This window comes from Cricetulus griseus, chromosome 6 (assembly GCF_003668045.3).
Source record: "Cricetulus griseus strain 17A/GY chromosome 6, alternate assembly CriGri-PICRH-1.0, whole genome shotgun sequence".
Classification (NCBI taxonomy): domain Eukaryota; kingdom Metazoa; phylum Chordata; class Mammalia; order Rodentia; family Cricetidae; genus Cricetulus; species Cricetulus griseus.
In genome coordinates, this window is record NC_048599.1 from 104,074,730 (window position 1) to 104,093,511 (window position 18,782).

General features: G+C 43.6%; 1 protein-coding gene across 1 annotated transcript in view; it reads right to left on the bottom strand.

Moving 5' to 3' along the window:
* LOC100767807 (cytochrome b reductase 1) overlaps positions 1-18,693 on the bottom strand; it is a 33,330-nt gene extending 14,637 nt beyond the window's left edge. The window contains exons 1-2 of the mRNA XM_027420205.2: positions 18,132-18,693; positions 3,133-3,341 (exon numbers count right to left, since the gene is read on the bottom strand). Of these exons, the coding sequence (XP_027276006.1) occupies positions 3,133-3,341; positions 18,132-18,318 (396 nt within the window). The 5' untranslated portion in view covers positions 18,319-18,693. The remainder of the gene's footprint in view (positions 1-3,132; positions 3,342-18,131) is intronic.
* Positions 18,694-18,782: the final 89 nt, after the last annotated feature.

The following is an 18,782-nucleotide window of genomic DNA, read 5'->3' on the forward strand; positions in this document are numbered from 1 at the left end:
GACTATTCATTCTACCACAATGAACAACACATTTCTATTTTGTTTTAATCTGCTGATTGACAGTATGTGGTAAAAATATAAAGCAAAGTCAGAGAGCAAGCAAAAGAAAACTCGAGGCTGCTGGGGACTGCTAAGGACAGGAGCAGCTCCAGAAATGTCTGATCAAGACTGGGTGGGTGGCCCCTGTTTCCTGAACTAGGTAGGCTGTGAAATCACAGACGTTCCTGTAATTATAGTGACCATGACTTCTATACACACAAGCATATGTGTACAAACTTGAGCCTGTTTGATTTTAATGTCCTAGATTTTAATGTCCTAATGTACATCTCACAGGGAGAAAAGAATCCTGGGCTTGAAATGTTCACTGCCCGTCGGGCTGTTGGAGGAATTATAGTTTGTGTTCTTCTAGTTTGTTAATCAAACAACCCAGACACCAACTCTCTGGCAGGCAAACCCTGACTTTACAGTGGTGAACTCAAGCCCCAGCAGAACATGTAATCTTAAAATCTCTCTTCTTCTTCGTTCTCTGAATTAGCATTGTTCCTTGCATTGGGTTGGAGGAGCACAAACTGACCTCATAAACTCAGATAGCGTTGTGTGGGAGGTGGACCTTGCAGGGAAACTGTGAAGCAATGTGGCTAAGACTCAAGTGTGGCTCTTGGAGACTGAGGTATCCTGTCCTCTCCACAAAAGTGGTGGCAGCAAGATGAAACTGGTTCCTCATTACTGTGGATTTAACCTAGAGACCTCACACATACCCGGCTAATGATCTATACCACTGAGCAGTGTCCCCAGCCCTCTTTTACATTTCATTTGGAAACAATGTCTTACTAAGTTACTGGGGCTGGCTTTGAACAGTGAGCTTCCTGCCTCAGCCTCCAGAATACGTGAGATTTACCAGCTCACCATCACTTTTTTGTTTGTTTGCTTTGCTTTGCTTTGTTTCCTGCTGAGTTGGCCTCTTTTACTCTTTTGGTAAGCCACTACACCCTTCTGGGGGTGAACTGGGTAGGGTCCTGATGCAGACACAGTACAATGCAGATGCAGTACTGCTCCCAGCACAGCCCTTTCCCTTTGCCGAGGCTCAGAATACAACTTGGATTCTGATTTTCCACATTCTGGTCTCAGAAGTGCTTTCCGCTGCACCAGTTACCTGGAGTCTTAGCTTTCTAGTGGCTCTTACTACCAGGCTCCAACTCTTCTAGGAATACCATGTTTAATTATGATAAAACAAGATTCATTCTCTCCAGCAAGCTCAAGTACAAGGGCAAGCATGTGCTACAATGCACATGTATGGCTTTTGGATTTTTACCGACCTTGTAGACTCCCCTATCTTATACCACACAGATTGTATACATTTTTTTCTCTTTTCCTTGTCCTTGGTTTAGGTCCTTAATCTGTTTTTTTGTTTTGTTTTTGTTTTTGTTTTTTTGGTTTTTCGAGACAGGGTTTCTCTGTGTAGCTTTGGATCCTATCCTAGCACTCGCTCTGGAGACCAGGCTGGCCTCGAACTCACAGAGATCCGCCTGCCTCTGCCTCCCAAGAGCTGGGATTAAAGGTGTGCGCCACCAACACCCGGCCAGGTATATATGTTTTTTAAATGCACTGAATCTGTTAAATAAGTATTATTATAACATGAAAAAGTTCACATACATACTTGGGCTTCTTCTAGCCTCTCTGGTCCTTCCTGTATTTGTTTTGTTTGCTAATAACTCACTTGAAACAAGGAAGGTGTTCTTTCATTTCTCTCTTAAAAGTTTCTTAGTTATTTTGGATATTTATTCTTATGCATAATAAATTTTATGATTCCCACTAGGTTTACATTGAAAATTACATTAAACATAGATTTTAATTGAAAAGGGAAAGCTATTTCTACATTTTTCTCTTTCAGTATCATGGTATCTGTCTAATATGCTTTTGGTGGGGTGGTTTGAATGAAAATGGCCTCCGTGGTTCACAGGGAGTAGCACTATTGGGAGTTGTGGCCTTCATTGGAATAGGTATGGCCTTGTTGGAAGAAGTGTGTCACTGGAGGTGGGCTTTGAGGTCACAGAAGCTTAAGCCAGACCCAGGGATCTGAGCGAGGCTCTGCTATCCAACTAGACCTATTTTCCTTATTGATTGGGAAGATTACAGTGGGTGTAGAGTTTTTTATTCTGTATCTTCCTCCTGCTTGGCTCCTTTCCATTCCCAGCCCTTAACTACAGGATGGCTAATAGAACCAAATAACTAAGAGTGTCCCAAGAGATTAACCATTATTTAATGAAAAGACATCATGATTCATGATGTCATGATTCATGACATTGAATCATGATGTCTTTTCATTAAATATATATATATATATATACATATATATATATGTATATATATATATATATATATTTAGAAGAAAGAATGGCCAATGCCTGATGAGAATGCCTGCTTTTTAAAGGGGCCATTTATTTTAGGACAAGCTTTGGGGAGGTATGTACCCATCTAATGTCTCACTCTGTAGCCATAGAAAAATAAAGTTCACAATGATACCTCAACTAAGAAGTTGCTCTGCAGTGTGCTAACAAGGAAGGACAATGAATCAGTACCATTTGCCAAGATTTTTCAACAAAGTGACAAAGAGCCAAAAGACTCAGAATATTAACTTTTACTCTGTGACATAAAACTGCCAAGGATCACATGCCATTAAATTTCTTTCCAGTACAGTGTTTCTAGAATACAAACCTTTAACAATATATGCAAAGAGTAAATAAAATCATATAAATAAAACAAAATTACCATGCCTTTAAGATCTTGCAAAAGGTTTAAAAAAAAATCAGTGTTATCACTTAGGAAAGATTAACCTAAAAATGCAGCAGAGAATGTGGTAAGGAAACACATAGCTTCCACCTAGGCCACTGAATCCTGAACATGGAATTGAAGTCTGAGAAATGTTAGCCTAGATGTTAGGAGATGGCCACTTTCCTACCTACAGGTGTCAAATGACAAATGACACACCGAGTTCCTAGGCAGTGAATTCTGAGGTTCATTGTCCCTTGAGACAAGAGTTATTCAGGACACAAATGAAAGAGTAAGTTTAGAAAGCATCTACAGTCACTGGGCTGTTTTGCTTTTTGTTTATGTATACAGCAAGACACTGACCTGTTGGACATAGAGTATGACGGCCGTCAGTCCAACCCAGCTGTGCAGACTGTACATATGGGGGATACTTCGGACATTGTGGTAATCAAACACGGCCACTACGGAGATGATGGCGAGGACGGCAGCCACAGCGTTTAACCCCGCATGGATGGACTTCATCAGGAACTTGCTGCACTTCCAGGTCCATGGCAATCTGTACACGATGATGGCTAACCGAACAAAGTAGTTTAAAAATCAACACAAAGTCAACCATTTGACCCACTGGACAGTTTCTTTTGAGGAACTTTACCCTTGGCTTCTGCTTCTCCCAGCCTCTCCTTCTCAGCCTCCCATGCAGCCACTTCACTTCTGAGTGTGTGCGGCAAAGAAAGAGATACACACATTCATCAGCAGACCCCACAGTTAGCCCACCATTTATCGTGGCCCAAATGTCTGTCATCAGTACATGGGGTGGTAATAGATCCACACTATGGATTAATATACACAGAAGACAGTGAAGGCACCTTACATATACTTTGCAACATGTACACTAAAATTCAATAGGAAGCCCTAGAATATTTTAAATGTCCACATTAACCAACATACAATTAACTTTTTGTTAATTTGTCCCAAAGACAACAGTGTGCCTTTTCCAAGCATCTGATCCATGTCAGGAAAATTCTATTTGGAAATGTGTGACAGATTGAAAATTCTGAATAATGTTTCTTGGAAGATGGGCTCCACTCCATCAGTTGTGGCCCATGTACTTTCTTAATTCCAGGAAGTAAGGAAAAGGAACCTGAAAATATAATTGGATATATTAAAATTTCTTAGGTTGGAGAGATGGCTCATGGTTAAGAGTATTTACTGCTTCTGTAGAGGACTCGGGTTCAGTTCCCAGCACCCACATGGCAGCTTACAACCATCTGTAATACACATTTTAGTGAATCTGCCACCCTCTCTGACCTCCTCAGGTAACAGCCGTGTACATGGTACACATACATACTTACATACATACATACATACATACACACACACACACACACACACACACACACACACACACACACAGGCATACACTCATACACACAAATAAATCTAAAAAAATTTTAAAATGTCTTTAAGATCATGAAAACATATGAGAGGAGAAACACATCTAAAACTACAAAGATGGATGTGGATGTGACCTCCTTAAAGTTTTCATTGTAGGGTACCACCAGTCCCGTCCTGTTGTCCCAGTCTGACACCTGATGCTTTCACCAAGAGGACAGTATTTCTTTTACTTAACCCAAACTCCAAGGGATTGTTGCTCTCTGGTCAATGTGTGTGTGTACTTTATAAAAATGCTCATTGAGGGCTGCTCAGATGGCTCAGGAGGGCAAAGCATATGCCACAAGCTTTGCTTGTGGCCTGATGGCCTGAGTTTGATCCCCTGAACCCACAAATTGTCCTCTAATCTGGACAACTGTGCTCTGTCACAACCCCCACAGACATACACACACAGAGAGACTAAATAAATGTAATAAAAAGATGTTTATTGCTGATAGATCAAGTTTCCTTGAGGACATGGAGACCCATGGTCTAATCATTTCTAGACTCAGTGAATCTCTTCAAGCCAGTTATTACAGCACCTTAGACTTTAGCAGCTAGCTCAAGACACTTGATTTCATCTCAGCGTATTCCTGTGTTGCTCTTTCTCCCCTGTGTCCTAGAGCCTAATACAGCCTCACAGTATGAAGGTCCATGAGTGTTTTCCAAAGTCTTATTTTGAGCTAATTGTAGATTCGAATGTAACTGTGAGATCTCATACAGAAAGCTCTCAACACTCTCTCTCTGGGTGCTCTGGGCATCTTACTTATCCAGGACATCACAAACAGGACACCGACATCAATGTGACTTCCTGCCCTGATTCAGGTTTCTCTAGCTCTACTTACTTGTGTGTGTAAGACCCACAACATCCTTGAAAATAAATGTACACAAACCTCTTTCAGCAAACTGGCCAAAATCTAGAAACCAAATTAGTGTCAGCTCAGACACCAGTGTATTATCCTCGTGCTTTTTCTCCTTTAAGGATTTAGGGGCACATCTCGTATAATCATGGAGCCTAGACACCTCTACCCCATGGCTCAGTGGCCTTTAATCTATAGCATGAGGTCTCTTACAATTTGTGTGATCCAAGAATAGTAACATTAGTAAAGTGAAAATGTACAATATAGAAAGACATAAAATAACTGGAGAGGGCTGGAGAGATGGCTCAGCAGTTAAGAGCACTGGCTGTTCTTTCAGAGGACCCGGGGTTCAATTCCCAGCAACCACATGGCAGCTCACAACTGTCTGTAACTCCAATTCCAGGGGATCTGACATCCTCACAGAGATATACATGAAGGCAAAACATCAGTGCATATAAAATAAAAATAAATTATATTAAAAAAAATAACTGGAGATTTAACTCAGTGGTAGAGCACTAGCCTAGCATATACAAGGCCCTGGGTTCGATTCCCAGTACTGGGGAGGGGGACATTACATATTCATTCCCTGGTTTAATGTCATTTCACACACACACACACACACACACACACACACACACACACACACAGTGTCAAACATTCCAAGACAACTGAACTTCCTGTGAAATGTTTTATTCTTCCCAGTACTACAGGAAGCATAGAGGAATGTGCCAAAACTTCACATAAAACTGAAACTGAAAAAGAACAAGAAACAAACAAAAACCAAAAAACTGAAACTGACCTTGTGCTCCCACCACCTGGCTCAAAACTTGAGTTTTAAACCATTTGCAATCAAGCAAGTATTTTGTTTTGTGGGTTGTTGTTTTGTTTAGAGCAGGATCTCACTGTTATTACCCAGGCTGCTCTTGAACTCCTGACCTCAAGGAATGCTCCTGTCTCAGCTCTTAGGTAGCAAGTAGTTTTAAACTGGTTTCTGGATAATGTTCTTTCTCCAATAGTGGCAGTGACCGAGCACATTTAACAGTTCCCTGACGTCTATGGTCATTTTCCTGAGGGGAGAGCCTGGGGCAATTCTGAAGTGGAATGCGTGCTTTTGCCACTGATCCAAATGAACCGAATTATAATTTTTTATAGTTTTTTTAAATTTTAAAATTTTTATTTATATTTTATTTATTTATTATGTATACATTTATCTGCACGCATGCTTGCACACCAGAAGAAGGCATCAGATCTCATTATAGATGGCTGTGAGCCACGATGTGGTTGCTGGGAATTGAACTCAGGTCCTCTGGAAGAGCAGACAGTGCTCTTAACTTCTGAGCCATCTCTCCAGCCCAAATTCCTTATAGTTTAACAGTAAAACATGTTTTTATAAGTTTGTGAAACCAATAGCCAGTTAAGCTCCACTCTTCACAGGCAGCTGTGTGATGTGAAGCCTTCCTGTGAAGGACACAAGGGGCTTTCCACATCTGTCCAGGCTTCCCAGAACTCTCCACAGCTGAGTGTGTTCAAAAGGCTCTCTGGACAACTGAAGGCTGGCCAGAAATGCTGTATTTTCAACTGCTGTTTACACATTTTCCAAGATACATAAATATCCAAAATACCGTGGGTTTAAGGAAAACTGGGTGAGTTTAACAAATCAGACCACATTTTAAAAAGAAGAAACTACTCTTAGCAGCTGTAAAACTGCTCTTGCTCTCCACACCAACCTAGACTGTATTCCTGAGGTTGGATGAGAAGGAAGGAGAGGGAGCAGGAGTGGGGTGATGAAAACAAGGGTTCTTCTGGGGGCTCTGACCATTCCCTTCAGGAAATGAGGGCAAATGTAGGAGAAAGACACTCTCAGGACCTCCAGAGGAAAAGCAATGGGTGTTAGAACACGCTAACATAAAAAAGTTAAGAGCAAGGGGGAGCTCATAACTGTGTGTAATTTTCCTCAAGTCTATCAAGATGGAAATACAGTCAAATTATTAGAAAACTTGTTAGAGCCTAGTTGCATGATCAAGACTCAGGGATATAAGAAAATATACATTCTCTAGGAGCTGACCTCTGGATTGATGCCAGCCCTCCTCCCATCTACATATGCAAGTGTCTGTCACACGTAAAGCCTGAGTCTGTCAAACTGAGATCAGGTCAAGGATAGAGGACTTAGGAGACAGATAAGTCCCCAGATATAGAAAATATCTGATCATAGTTCTTCTATGCTTAAACCTTGTGACTCATGAAAGTACAAACATGTCTATAAACACATCTTGTGCCTGTCACATATTGGGAAGTCACAAAGTATCTGTGAAAAAAAAATTAACGAAGAAGCAATTAATTCTGTATCCTCAGCACATAAATAGATTCTCATGTTTGTTCTATTTTGTTTTTGATTTTATTTATTTGTTTGTTTAGTTTTGGTTTTTTGAGACCGGGTTTCCCTGTGTAGCCCTGGCTGTCCCAGAACTCACTCTGTAGACCAGGCTGGCCTCAGACTCAGAGAGATCTTCTTGCCTTTGCCTCCCAAGCACTGGATTAAAGGTGTGCACCACCACCACCTATTTCTTTCAATTTTATTTTTATAAAGTAAGATATAGTGGATAGGATGGCTCCTACCTGTATTCCCAGCACTGAGAGGCTGAGGCAGGAGGATTACTGCTAGTTCTAGGCTAGTCTGGGCTATGGAGTGAGTTCCAGGTCACATTGAGCTACACAAGACCCTATTTTTTAAAAAAGTAAGATAATTTAAATATTTGAATATATTTAGATCATACAATGTGATCTTTTGTTATGTGCTATGAAATCATTAGGTTAAACGAGCTGACATCTCAGTTTCTGTTACAACAGGTCCTCTTGTAAAATTTATTTGTGTGTGTGTGCGCGCGCGCGCGCGTGTGTGTGTACATGTACTGCTGTCCATGTGTGAAGCTATAGGACAACTCTCAGAAGTCAGTTCTGCCACCATACAGGATTTGGGATCAGGTCCTCAAGCCTGGCCACAAGCACCTCTACACACTGAGCCATATCACCAGCCCAGATCCTCTTCTAAAAATACAAAGTGGGAGCTGGAGGAAAGTGCAATGTGTGCAATCATGAGGACTTCAGTGTGGGCACTGGGGCTGGAGACAGGTCCCAGGGGCTTGCTGTCCAGCCAGTCTATACAAATCGGTGAGTTCTCAGATCAGTGAGAGACCTTATCTCAAAAATAAGGTGGGGAATGACAGAGAAAGATACTTGAAGTTGCCCTCTAGCCACACACTCACATACATGCCTAAGTGCTCCAACATATACATGTGCAAATATACACTACACACACACATCACTAAAATGCACAAATCAAAATCTAAAGACAAACTGCACTACAGACACAAATGCTAGTTTATATAATATCAAATGTGGCTTTCAAATAAGTAAAAAGCATTTTGCACTTGGGCCCACTTAACTGCATGAAGGGAATTTAAAACTAAGAGTAAGCCATTGAGTTTGAAGTACATGGGAATTTGAAATCACTTATGACGTCTCTATAAACAAAGTGGGCCTTAAACTTTCCTTCCCTCTTAGAATAAAGCATTCTTTTCCCTTCTGGAAGGACGTTCATAACAGCATCATCCACCCTTAGGACTCATTTCCCTGTATACCCACTTAACCAGGTCCTATCCAGAGGACCTCACCTTTAAAAAAGGGCAAAGAGCCCTCTTTAAAATCCTGTAGTGGCTATAATCGAAAAGTTTGCAACACGCTGAAATACCAAGAAACTGAAATAAAGAGTGTGATGTGGATGGTTGGGATTTGGCTCAGCATTCTGGCAGTGAGGTGACCAAAATCACAAAGGCAAATATTAGCAAATATATGTGTAAAAAGTATCAAGGCAGGAAAAATTCATTAACTGGCTAGATATTTTTAATACTGAGGAGTGTTTTTTTCTTTTTATATTTTACTTATCTTTATTTTATGTGTATGGATAGTTTGCCTGCATCAATGTCTGTGCACCAGATGCAGGAAGTTCCTGAGGAGACCAGAAGAGGGTATTGGATCCTCTGGAACTGGAGTCACAGACAGCTGTTAACCACTGCATGGGTGCTGGGAACTGAACCCTGGTTTTCTGGAAGAGCAAACTGTGCTTTTAACCACTGAGCCCTTTCTTCAGCCCCTGTCTAGGAGTTTTATATTGTTAGACAATTGGCTGTATTAAAGTACTGGCCCTGATTTAACCTGGTTGCTTGACCATGGCCAAGCTTATGATTGCTCAAATAAGGAGTTGAACAGATTATCCCAGCCAGTTCTAAACATTAAGGAGTAACCCTCCACTCAACTGACCTGGAACTTGGTTTGTAGACCACACAGGCACTGAACGCACAGAGACCCTCCCACCTCTGTCCTCTGAGTGCTGGTGTTAAAAAGGCATGTGCCACCATACACAGCTATAACCTACATTCTTTAAAACAAAAATGTTACTTATCTCTAAATCAAATGGAAACAACTTACAGAGAAGGCAAAACTACCATTTTTCTGGCCCTCCCTCCCTCCTTCCTTCCCTCCCTCTCATCTTCCCTTCCTCTCGTCTTCCATTCCTTCCTTAGGACCCAAGGCATGGTAAGCAAGGACCTGTTAGATTTTTGTTTAAATTAAAGATAAAGAAGAAGAGGAGGAAGGCGCAAGATGAGACATATTAGACATATTAACCAGTTTATTTTAGGCCTGGCAGAGTAGGGAGACTAAGAGAGTAGAGAAACAGTGTAAATGGCTGACCGCCATGGCTGGTTGCCATAGAGAGAGAGAGAGAGAGCATGTGCGTAGGTGGGAGAAGAGAAGAGCAGAGAGAGGAGAGAGAGAGAGAGAGAGAGAGAGAGAGAGAGAGAGAGAGAGAGAGAGAGAGAGAGAGAGAGAGGAGACTGTAAATGGGTAGGTGTCTGTCTTTTAAAGGGGTCCTCTGCACCTGCATGCAGACTTAGTTCCCATGGAACCCTGGGCTGACCAGGGTACTGCCTGTTCCGCCAGGTAACAGGGCGGGCAGGTCAGCATAATGCCTGAACCTTTCACTACCAATGATTTACATTCCTAGTTCACTGCTCATGTTTTATACAGTATTTGGCATATAGCAGCTGTATATAATTCAGGGCACACCCCAGTTGTCCCAGTACCCAGGACACAGAGGCAGGAGGATAACTGCTAGCTTGAGGCCACCTTGATCTGCATAGTAAGTTCCAGGAAGCCAGGGCTACAAAGTGAAACCCAGTCTCAAAAACAAACACAAATGCCAATCAGCTGAACGGGATAATACATGAAGAAACTGCTGGATGAAGAAGAGTAAACTCTGAAAGGTACAAATACTGCCATAGCTGAGCTTTTGATCTTTCAAGAAAGTTTCATGTGAAAGAAAAATACTAAGAGAAAGATTTCTAGTCTATCATGGTTAAAGGGAAATTGCTGAAGCTGATCTAGGAACAGTTTAAAAGCTACAGAGTCAAAACTGAACCCCTTGAAGGGATCTGGAGGATACAGATTGGAATTTGGGAATTTTGTTCATCACCATACTGTTGGCGGTGGTTCCTTCACTTATTTAATTTTAGTTTGGACTAGTTTTTAAAAGACATTTTTATTTTTATTTCATGTGCATGCATGTCTGTGTAAGGGTGTTAGATCCCCTAGAACTGGAATTACAGACAATTGTGAGTTGCCACATGGTACTGGGAATTAAACCCAGGTCCTCTTAAAGAACAGCCAGTGCTGTTAACTTTGGAGCCATCTCTCCAGCTGGTATTATTTTTAATTATATATAGCCATGTGCATGTCAGTGTAGGTGCCCACAGAGGCTAGATGGATCCCTCAGGAGCTGTGCCTGAAGAGATAGATTGCTAGAAACCAAACTCACCTAGAAGAGCAGTATATGCTCTTAACTGCTGAGCCATCTTTTCCCAGAACCCTTGAGCCAGTTTTTAAATATCTGTACTCTCTTGGAAAAATGGGAGAATCTGGCTGTTATGGACTGGCATCCCCACATAGGCACACTCTGCTGTTGCTAAGTGGGAGATCCTGTTTTGTCAGACTTCTGCATACCAGTCCTCACCTCTCCACGCATCCCTATATTTAGCTGCATGAGGATGTAACCTGGTGTTACCTGTCCTCATAAAAGAGTCGCTTGTGTACAGTGGTATTAGGCAATGCCACTTACAATAAAAACCCCTGGCTGGTGATCCGTGTCTATACTTTGAAGAACAATGAAAACCCCATAAATTCTTGATGAGAATGGCAATACTTTGGGTTTCCCAGAGAGCAGTGGCAATTGTTATATCTTGTGTTTCTTTCCTGAGGCAAATTACCACAAATGTAGAGTTTAAAAGAATCAAAATTTTGGGTCTTCACTGTGGTGATGTGTGTGTGTGCGCGCATGCGGGCGCGCGTTTGTGTGTGTGTGTGTGTGTGTGTGTGTGTGTGTGTATGTGTCTGTGATACGTTTTGTGTGTGTGTGTGTGTGTGTGTATGTGTCTGTGATATGTTTTGTGTGTGTGTGTGTGTGTGTGTGTATGTGTCTGTGATACGTTTTGTGTGTGTGTGTGTGTGTGTGTGTGTGTGTGTGTGTGTGTGTGTCTGCGATACGTTTTTTGTGACTTACTAAAACTTGCCTGAGGATTCAGAAAGCAAAGTCAGCCACAAGCTATAGAGGTCAGGCAGTGGTGGCACACATCTTAGGACTCAGACAACGGTGGACAGATCTTTCTTGAGTTCAAGGCCACCCAGGCCTACATGAGATTGAATCAGTCTAAAAGTAACAGAGCTCATGCCTTTAATCCCAGGGCTCATGACAGGTATTTAAGACAGAAACAGGGTCTTAGAGCTGGCAATTCATTCTCCAGTCACACTGAGGATAGGAATTCATTGAGTCTCAGGAGTCTCCAGTCATGTTGAGGAGATTTCAGTTTGAGGTTCGGTGGAGCCTTTCAGTCTGAGGTAGAGTAAGAGCTAGTAGCCAGCTGCTTTGCTTTTCTGATCTTCAGCTTGAAGCTTGAACCCCAATATCAGTCTTTGGGTCTTTTATTTTTCATGCTACACTTAAAATGGCTCAATAGTTAAGAGCACTTGTTGCTCTCACGGAGGATCTGGGTTCAGTTCCCAGAACCCACTCGACAGCTCATAGCTGTCTGTAATTCCAGTTTCAGGGGATGTGATACCCTCTTCTGACCTCCTCAGGCACCAGGCATGCACATGGAACACATACATATATGCTTGCAAAACTCTCACATACATAAAATAAATAATTAATTAATTAACAAAGAAGAAGAACTAAAATGTGGGCCAGCAACATGGCCCAGTGGGTAAAGGAGCCTGCAGTCAAGAATGATGGCCTGAATTCAATTCCTGAGACCCACATGGTGGAAGGAAAGAACTGACTCCCATAAGCTGTCTTCTGACCTCTTCACAATTGTGTACACACACACACACACACACACACACACACACACACACACACACACACCACAACACACAATACAAATAAATAAAAAAGGTAATTTACATATTTTCTTTTCTCAGATCTGAAGGGCAGGAATTCAGAAACAAGGTGTTGACCAGGGTGGTCCCTGTGGAGGATCAGGGAGAGTGCGTTACATTATTTTTCTTAGTACTTGTCTCTTAGCAGGCTACCCTGCTAAGGTTTATGGTACACCTCAGCAGGCTACCCATGGTTTATGGTACACCTCAGCTTTCAGACACACCATGCCACTCTCTGCCATATCCTCCTAAGGCCTTCCCTCTGAGACATTGTCTCTAACCCCTTTCCTCTAATAGGGAAGCCAGTAACTAAATGTGTAGCCCATCTTCAGCCAAGGGCGGTCTCACTTGAGGGCCTTAATTACATCTGCAAACACCCTATTTTCAATGAGGGCACATTCTCAGTACCTGGGATTAGGATTCAGATTCATCTTTTGGAAGCCATTTTTCAAACACCATAAAACCCTTAACAGGGATCCTGGGTCTATATGGCGTCCTACAAGATGCTGGGTCCTGTGGGGTGTGAGGTGTTTAAGACCTGATCCCTTTAGCACAGGTATGCTCTCCTGGTATCTGAGCTGTCTGTCACCCAGGAAAAGGAGTGTGAGGATGACTAATGAAGGCTGTGGATAGCTAGCTACATGGACTGTTGCCTCCAGGGTGCCTGTTGAGAAGTGCTGTAATCTCTGGTTCCTTCCCTGTGTCCCGATGAGCTAGCTGGTTTCCTGGAATGGTGGCTCCAGAGGTCTCTTGTGTAGCAGAAAGATGAAATTATTGAGTGGAGAAGGTTCTAGAAAGAGGAGCGGGAGAGGAATCATGGACTGCCGTATTGACTCATATTTCAAGTTCTATGGAAGGATACCCAGAAAAGTGAGACAGTTGCCAGGACAGGATAGAGTCAAGGGTGCCAGGGTTTTGTGTCTAGGGTTTATTTACTCAGTTCATTAGTTACTTTATATGTATAAGTACTTTACCTGCATGTATGTATGTGTACTGCATATGTGTCTGATCCCCTCAGAGGCCAGAACAGGGTGTTGGACCCTGTGAAACTTGAGTTACAGATGGCTGTGAACCACCATGTGGGTGCTGGGATCTGAACCCAGGTCCTCTGTAAGATGCTCCTAACCACTGAGCCATCCATCCAGCCCAATGGTATGGGTTTTAAAAAGATGTAAAATATTGGAGCCAAGCCAAGTGGGGGAGAAACTGACAGTGTGTAGTAGGTGGGTTGATGGGAAGTGCTGGGCAGTTGTGTAGGCAAGGTGAGAGGAGGCGCAGAAAGTTCTCAGGTAGTCACAGGCTATCAGCCAAGAAGCCTGGGAACAAAGATGCTTTTCCATTATGGCAGGACTCCTTTCTTCCCTGGCTTTGGCTAAGTGGTGTTTCTAAACTGCTGAACAATGACTACGCAATGGGGATGGTGCTTTTACTTTAGATGCTGTTATTATTATTATTATCATTACAAATGAGTGGCTGCAAAATTGCATTTTGTTACTAACAATTTAATGATGAGACAGGAATAACTCACTCAACAGTTATTTATTGCCAGGCGTATAGCTCAGTGGCAAAGCACTTGAGTGGCATGTGTAAATAGGCCTGGATTTGTTCCCAGCACAGAAAAGAGAGAGAGAGAGAGAGAGAGAGAGAGAGAGAGAGAGAGAGAGAGAGAGAGATACTTCTAATAAATGGGGGCAGAGGCTTGGAATGCGGCTCAGTAGTAGAGTATTTGCCCAGCATGGACACAGTCCTGGGTTCACTAATACCACAGAGGAAAAAAAATAGCAGGAAAAAATTACTGACCTATCATGTACTTCTAGGTACTAAGGATCCAGCAGGAGCAAAATAATTGTATTTAAAGTACTCTATCAGTTCCATCATTAAGTGATTCACAGGTGGTTTTTGTAACAAAAACATGTTTCAAGGTGCTCTGGACTGTCCCTTCACACTCGATAAAACTCCCAGTTCCCAGAAGCTGGGAGACTTTATTATCAAGACTTCTTCCCCAAGGCTCTTGGAGAAGTCATCTGGGGACTTTCTCTATTGTCTTCTTTGCCAGGGATTAGTCTAGGAGCCTTTTCAAATGTATTTAAGTGATCTCAGAATTTGGTCACTTATAGCTGCATTAGGAGGCTAGTCCAACTGCCTTTAATAACTGCTCTCTCTTTCTGTTAGTCTTTTAAACTACTTACATGTAGTTTAGTTTTCTCACAAAACCAACCTGAGATTATTACCCTATCTAATTTCTCTTCCTTCAGCTTCTGCCACAAAAGCAGTTCATGTACAGAAAGGAAAGGAGTATAGAATTGCCAAGACTTCTTTTCACTAATGTAGACGCCTGAATTTTCCACTTTCCACTGAAGAATCCATTCCAGCATGCTGAACCTTTAAAAAGGTTAGCTGCCACTTGGAGCACTCTTTTCATTGTTTCTCTCTGCAGCCTTCTTTACAATGGCCATTTCTCTGATTTCCCTGCAGCATATTTATTTCATAGCAAGCATTTGTTTTAGAGCATACAAAGCTTCTTCTAAACTCTTCCTCATTCATGTCAAAATCTGACTAGATTTCCCATTAGTTGGAGATTTTATTTAGCAGAGAACAGTGGCACACACCTACAGTTGGTGACATGCACCTACAGTCGGTGGCATGTACCTGCATCGGTGGCATATACCTGTAGTCGGTGGCACACATCTGTAGTCCCAGGACTTGCAGTGCTCTAACAAAATGATCCCTTGAGCAGAGAAACTCAAGGCCAGTCTGGACACCATAACAAATGTTATTTTTGTTTCAGAACTCCCATAATCTGTTACACTTTAGGAACACATACATTCCCCAAAGTATATCTGTAAACATAGGGGACAGAGGGGAGAGATTTACCTTGTGGCTTTTTAAAAAATTATTTTATGTGTATTTTGCCTGCATGTATGTATATATGTGTATCGCATGCATGCTTAAAGCCCACGGAGGTCAGAAGAGGGTTAGGAACTCCTGTAACTGGAGTTATAGATGGTTGGGAGGCATCGTGTGGGTGTTGAGAATTGAGCCCAGGTCCTTTGGAAGATCAGCCAGTGCGCTTAACAGCTGAGCGATCTCTCCAGCCCCCTCTTTGTGGCTTCTTCCTTCAGCTTACTCCATTCATAAAGGTTCCAAAGGACCCATCCTTATTCTTAACTATTAGTTAAGAATAAATAGTTTCAAATACTATTTACTGTTTGCTTGATGCATATGTAAAGTATTTTAAACTTAGAGTAGTGACTGTGATTTAGCCATTGAACATCATCTCCAAATACCTATGAATTATAGAATAACTCACATCACATTCTCTACTAGAAATAAAACATCTTACAGCATAAAATGTCTATCCAGAGGCAGTAAAATGTCTTGTGACAACATGGCTAGTCTTTGACCCATGTTTATCTCACAGCCTCTAAAGTCAGCTTCAGATGTCTGTAGAGGATTTAAGATGGTCAACAGTTTTTCTGACCTTACAGTGGTGTGAAAGCCCTGCGGACTCTGTAGATACTGTACTTTAAGTTTTGATCTACCTAATCTGATTTTTATCTGGGCAGTGGCAAAGAGCCAGCCACTCAATCACAAAATTATAAACAGCAACACTCTGCAGTGAACGGTCTCTAAGCCATGAGTTAGGTGTAGTAAATGCAACTCCCCCAATGGATTTACTGGCAATGCAAGACCAATCTAAAGAAAAGAGCATCTGTGTTTGCTCCTTCTGTTGCAGCCTTTCTGCTGCTGGGCTGAGGAGGACCAAGGTATGGAAGAACTAGTAAGAACTCTACATGTGTCTACATGTATGAAAAGGCTATTTTACGCTCCTTAACTGAATCATGTGATTAAAATGTGCAGCAAACCTGGGATCCTTGTCAACAGGACTGATGATGTTGACAAACAGTGGAACATCAGCACAAACAGACTGACTAAGCTTAGAAGAGCTTTGCCTAAGAGCAGCAGAGGAAAATTTCCAGCATCTCCATATACACGCATTGCTCCGAAGTAAGTAACAAATTAAGTTCAAAGTTTAGAGAAAACAGAAATCCTTTTAGGAAAAGTAAAATGGATCCCAACATTAATGGAGAGTCTCAAAGTATATTTTAGATGAAGTTTTGGCTTCCTAAAACGACCCCTTTTCAGAAAGCAGGCATGTTGCCATAAAAGCACAATAAGTGAAAAGTGTTGAGGGGAAATCGTTGAAAACAAGGTGCTGAAAGAACTTCTATTTCCTTGGGGACATTGTCGCCTCCACATCTGTTTAGTCTTATATAATGCATCTAGTGGAGACACAGAAAATGTTCAATAGTGTTAGAACCTTTGTGACTGTCTTCTCTTGGGCATCCTCAACTACAGGACACAGTCCAAACCACTGAAGGGTTTCATGGTATCCAGACATATTCTGGGTGGATGGAAGCCATGAAGAGATGTTTGGGACTGCTTGATTAAACAGAGGGTATCAACAGCGCTGGCCAAACTAAAGGACTCCACCACGAGGGAAAGAGTGCTTCTGGTGGCTGGAACTTTGGAACTTGGTTGGATATGCTTTTCTCAAACAGCTGGGAACTGTGCAACGAAATGGCTTGGATGCCCACCTCACACCGGAGAAGCCTCGGTAGGCTGAGCGTCATATTTCTGTAGAAGGCTGGCCACACTTGCTGGAGGCTGTAGAGCCGGTTTAAAGTGTGAGGGGGAGGGAGGGGGGGCAGTGGGGACGGATGGTGCGATCACACAGAGACATTTTTCTCTAGGAACGAAGCCAGCACCTCTGTGTTTGCTTGGTTGTGGGACTTTCAATTTTGGTGAAGAGGTGGCCTGTTCAGAGGCCAATCAGGAGGTTCCAGCCCGCTGGTGAAAGTAAAAGTTTATGCGAACCAACCCCAGCACAATGGCTTTGCTTTTCTGAATACATTCTTAGTGTCACTACCTTTTGCAAAAGTGCCTGAAGGTGACAGTCAAGTGGCATTGCACAGCAACACACACAACACACCCACACACCCACACACCCACACACACACACACACACACACACACACAGAGAGAGAGAGAGAGAGAGAGAGAGAGAGAGGGAGAGAGAGAGAGAGAGAGAGAGCAGCGATTCCATGCTGCCTTACTGCAGCCAGCAGCAAACTGGACCCAGGGCGGCCAGCCATCCCTCGAAGACACGCCCTGTCCGCATCTCCCACCCAGATTCGGGGCCGCGGGCCCAAAGGAAACTCCGCCACGGAACTTTCGCCACATCAACAAGTGGAGCGAAGCCAGGCAGCAGCGGTGAATCCTGGAGGCGCCCGGTGCTCGGGAGCAAAGGACAAGGGGAGAAGGTGGAGGAGAGGACTCCTCTGGCTCCCACTAAGGATGCTGCGCGGGCATCGGAGCTCCCCGCCTTCCTCTCTACCTCTGAGACCTCACGTTCAAGGACAGGCCTCGCCAAAGCGCCAAAGCACCAAAGCACCAAAGCACCGGTTCCGAGACCCTGACTGCGCAGGCCCTGCTCAGTTTCGTAGATTTCTCGCAATCCTCGATGGCGTCGCGGTCCCCACCGCGCAGTGACCCCGCCACCGCCCTCGAGGGCCCCAGTACCGATGCCCTGGATGAAGACGAAGCCGGTCACCGCGAGCACCGGGTGCCAGTTAAACTCGAGCGCGCCGCCGTCCCAGCCAAGCCCCTCTCGGTAGTGCAGGACCCAGACGAGCACGAAGATCACCGACAGGAAGCCCACGAGCAGCGCGGACACCAGCAGCCCCAGGAAGCCCCGGTAGCCCTCCATGGCTGTCAGCACCCCATGCTCCGGACAGACTGCGGGAGAACTCGGCGCTGCGGCCGCGGCCTCGGGGTACTGTCCCGGCGGCGGGGCCGGGGCGGCGACTCCTCGGCGCGGTCTCCGCCCGAGGGGAGGAGCTTTACCGGGGTAACAGGCTATGGGGCCTCCCGGGGGTGCCGCGAGCTCCGAGTCGCCCTCCCACCCTCCACACACACCCTGATCACGCGACCGACAGCGGAGAGCTCTGGCTATGCGGTGGCCGCCACCTGGCTTAGCGTCCAGCCTCCCAGGGTGTGAGTTCCTCACCTGGAGAGCGCCGGGGAGCTCAAGCCTTACAACTTTCTTTGAACTCTTCCAGCCTTGATCCCTTATTCGTGGGGAGGGCAGTGGCACAAGCTCTTGTTACCAGGGAGGGACAGATCCACTGGATGCGGTTAATGCCTATGGTTTTAGTTAATGGAAATTCTTGG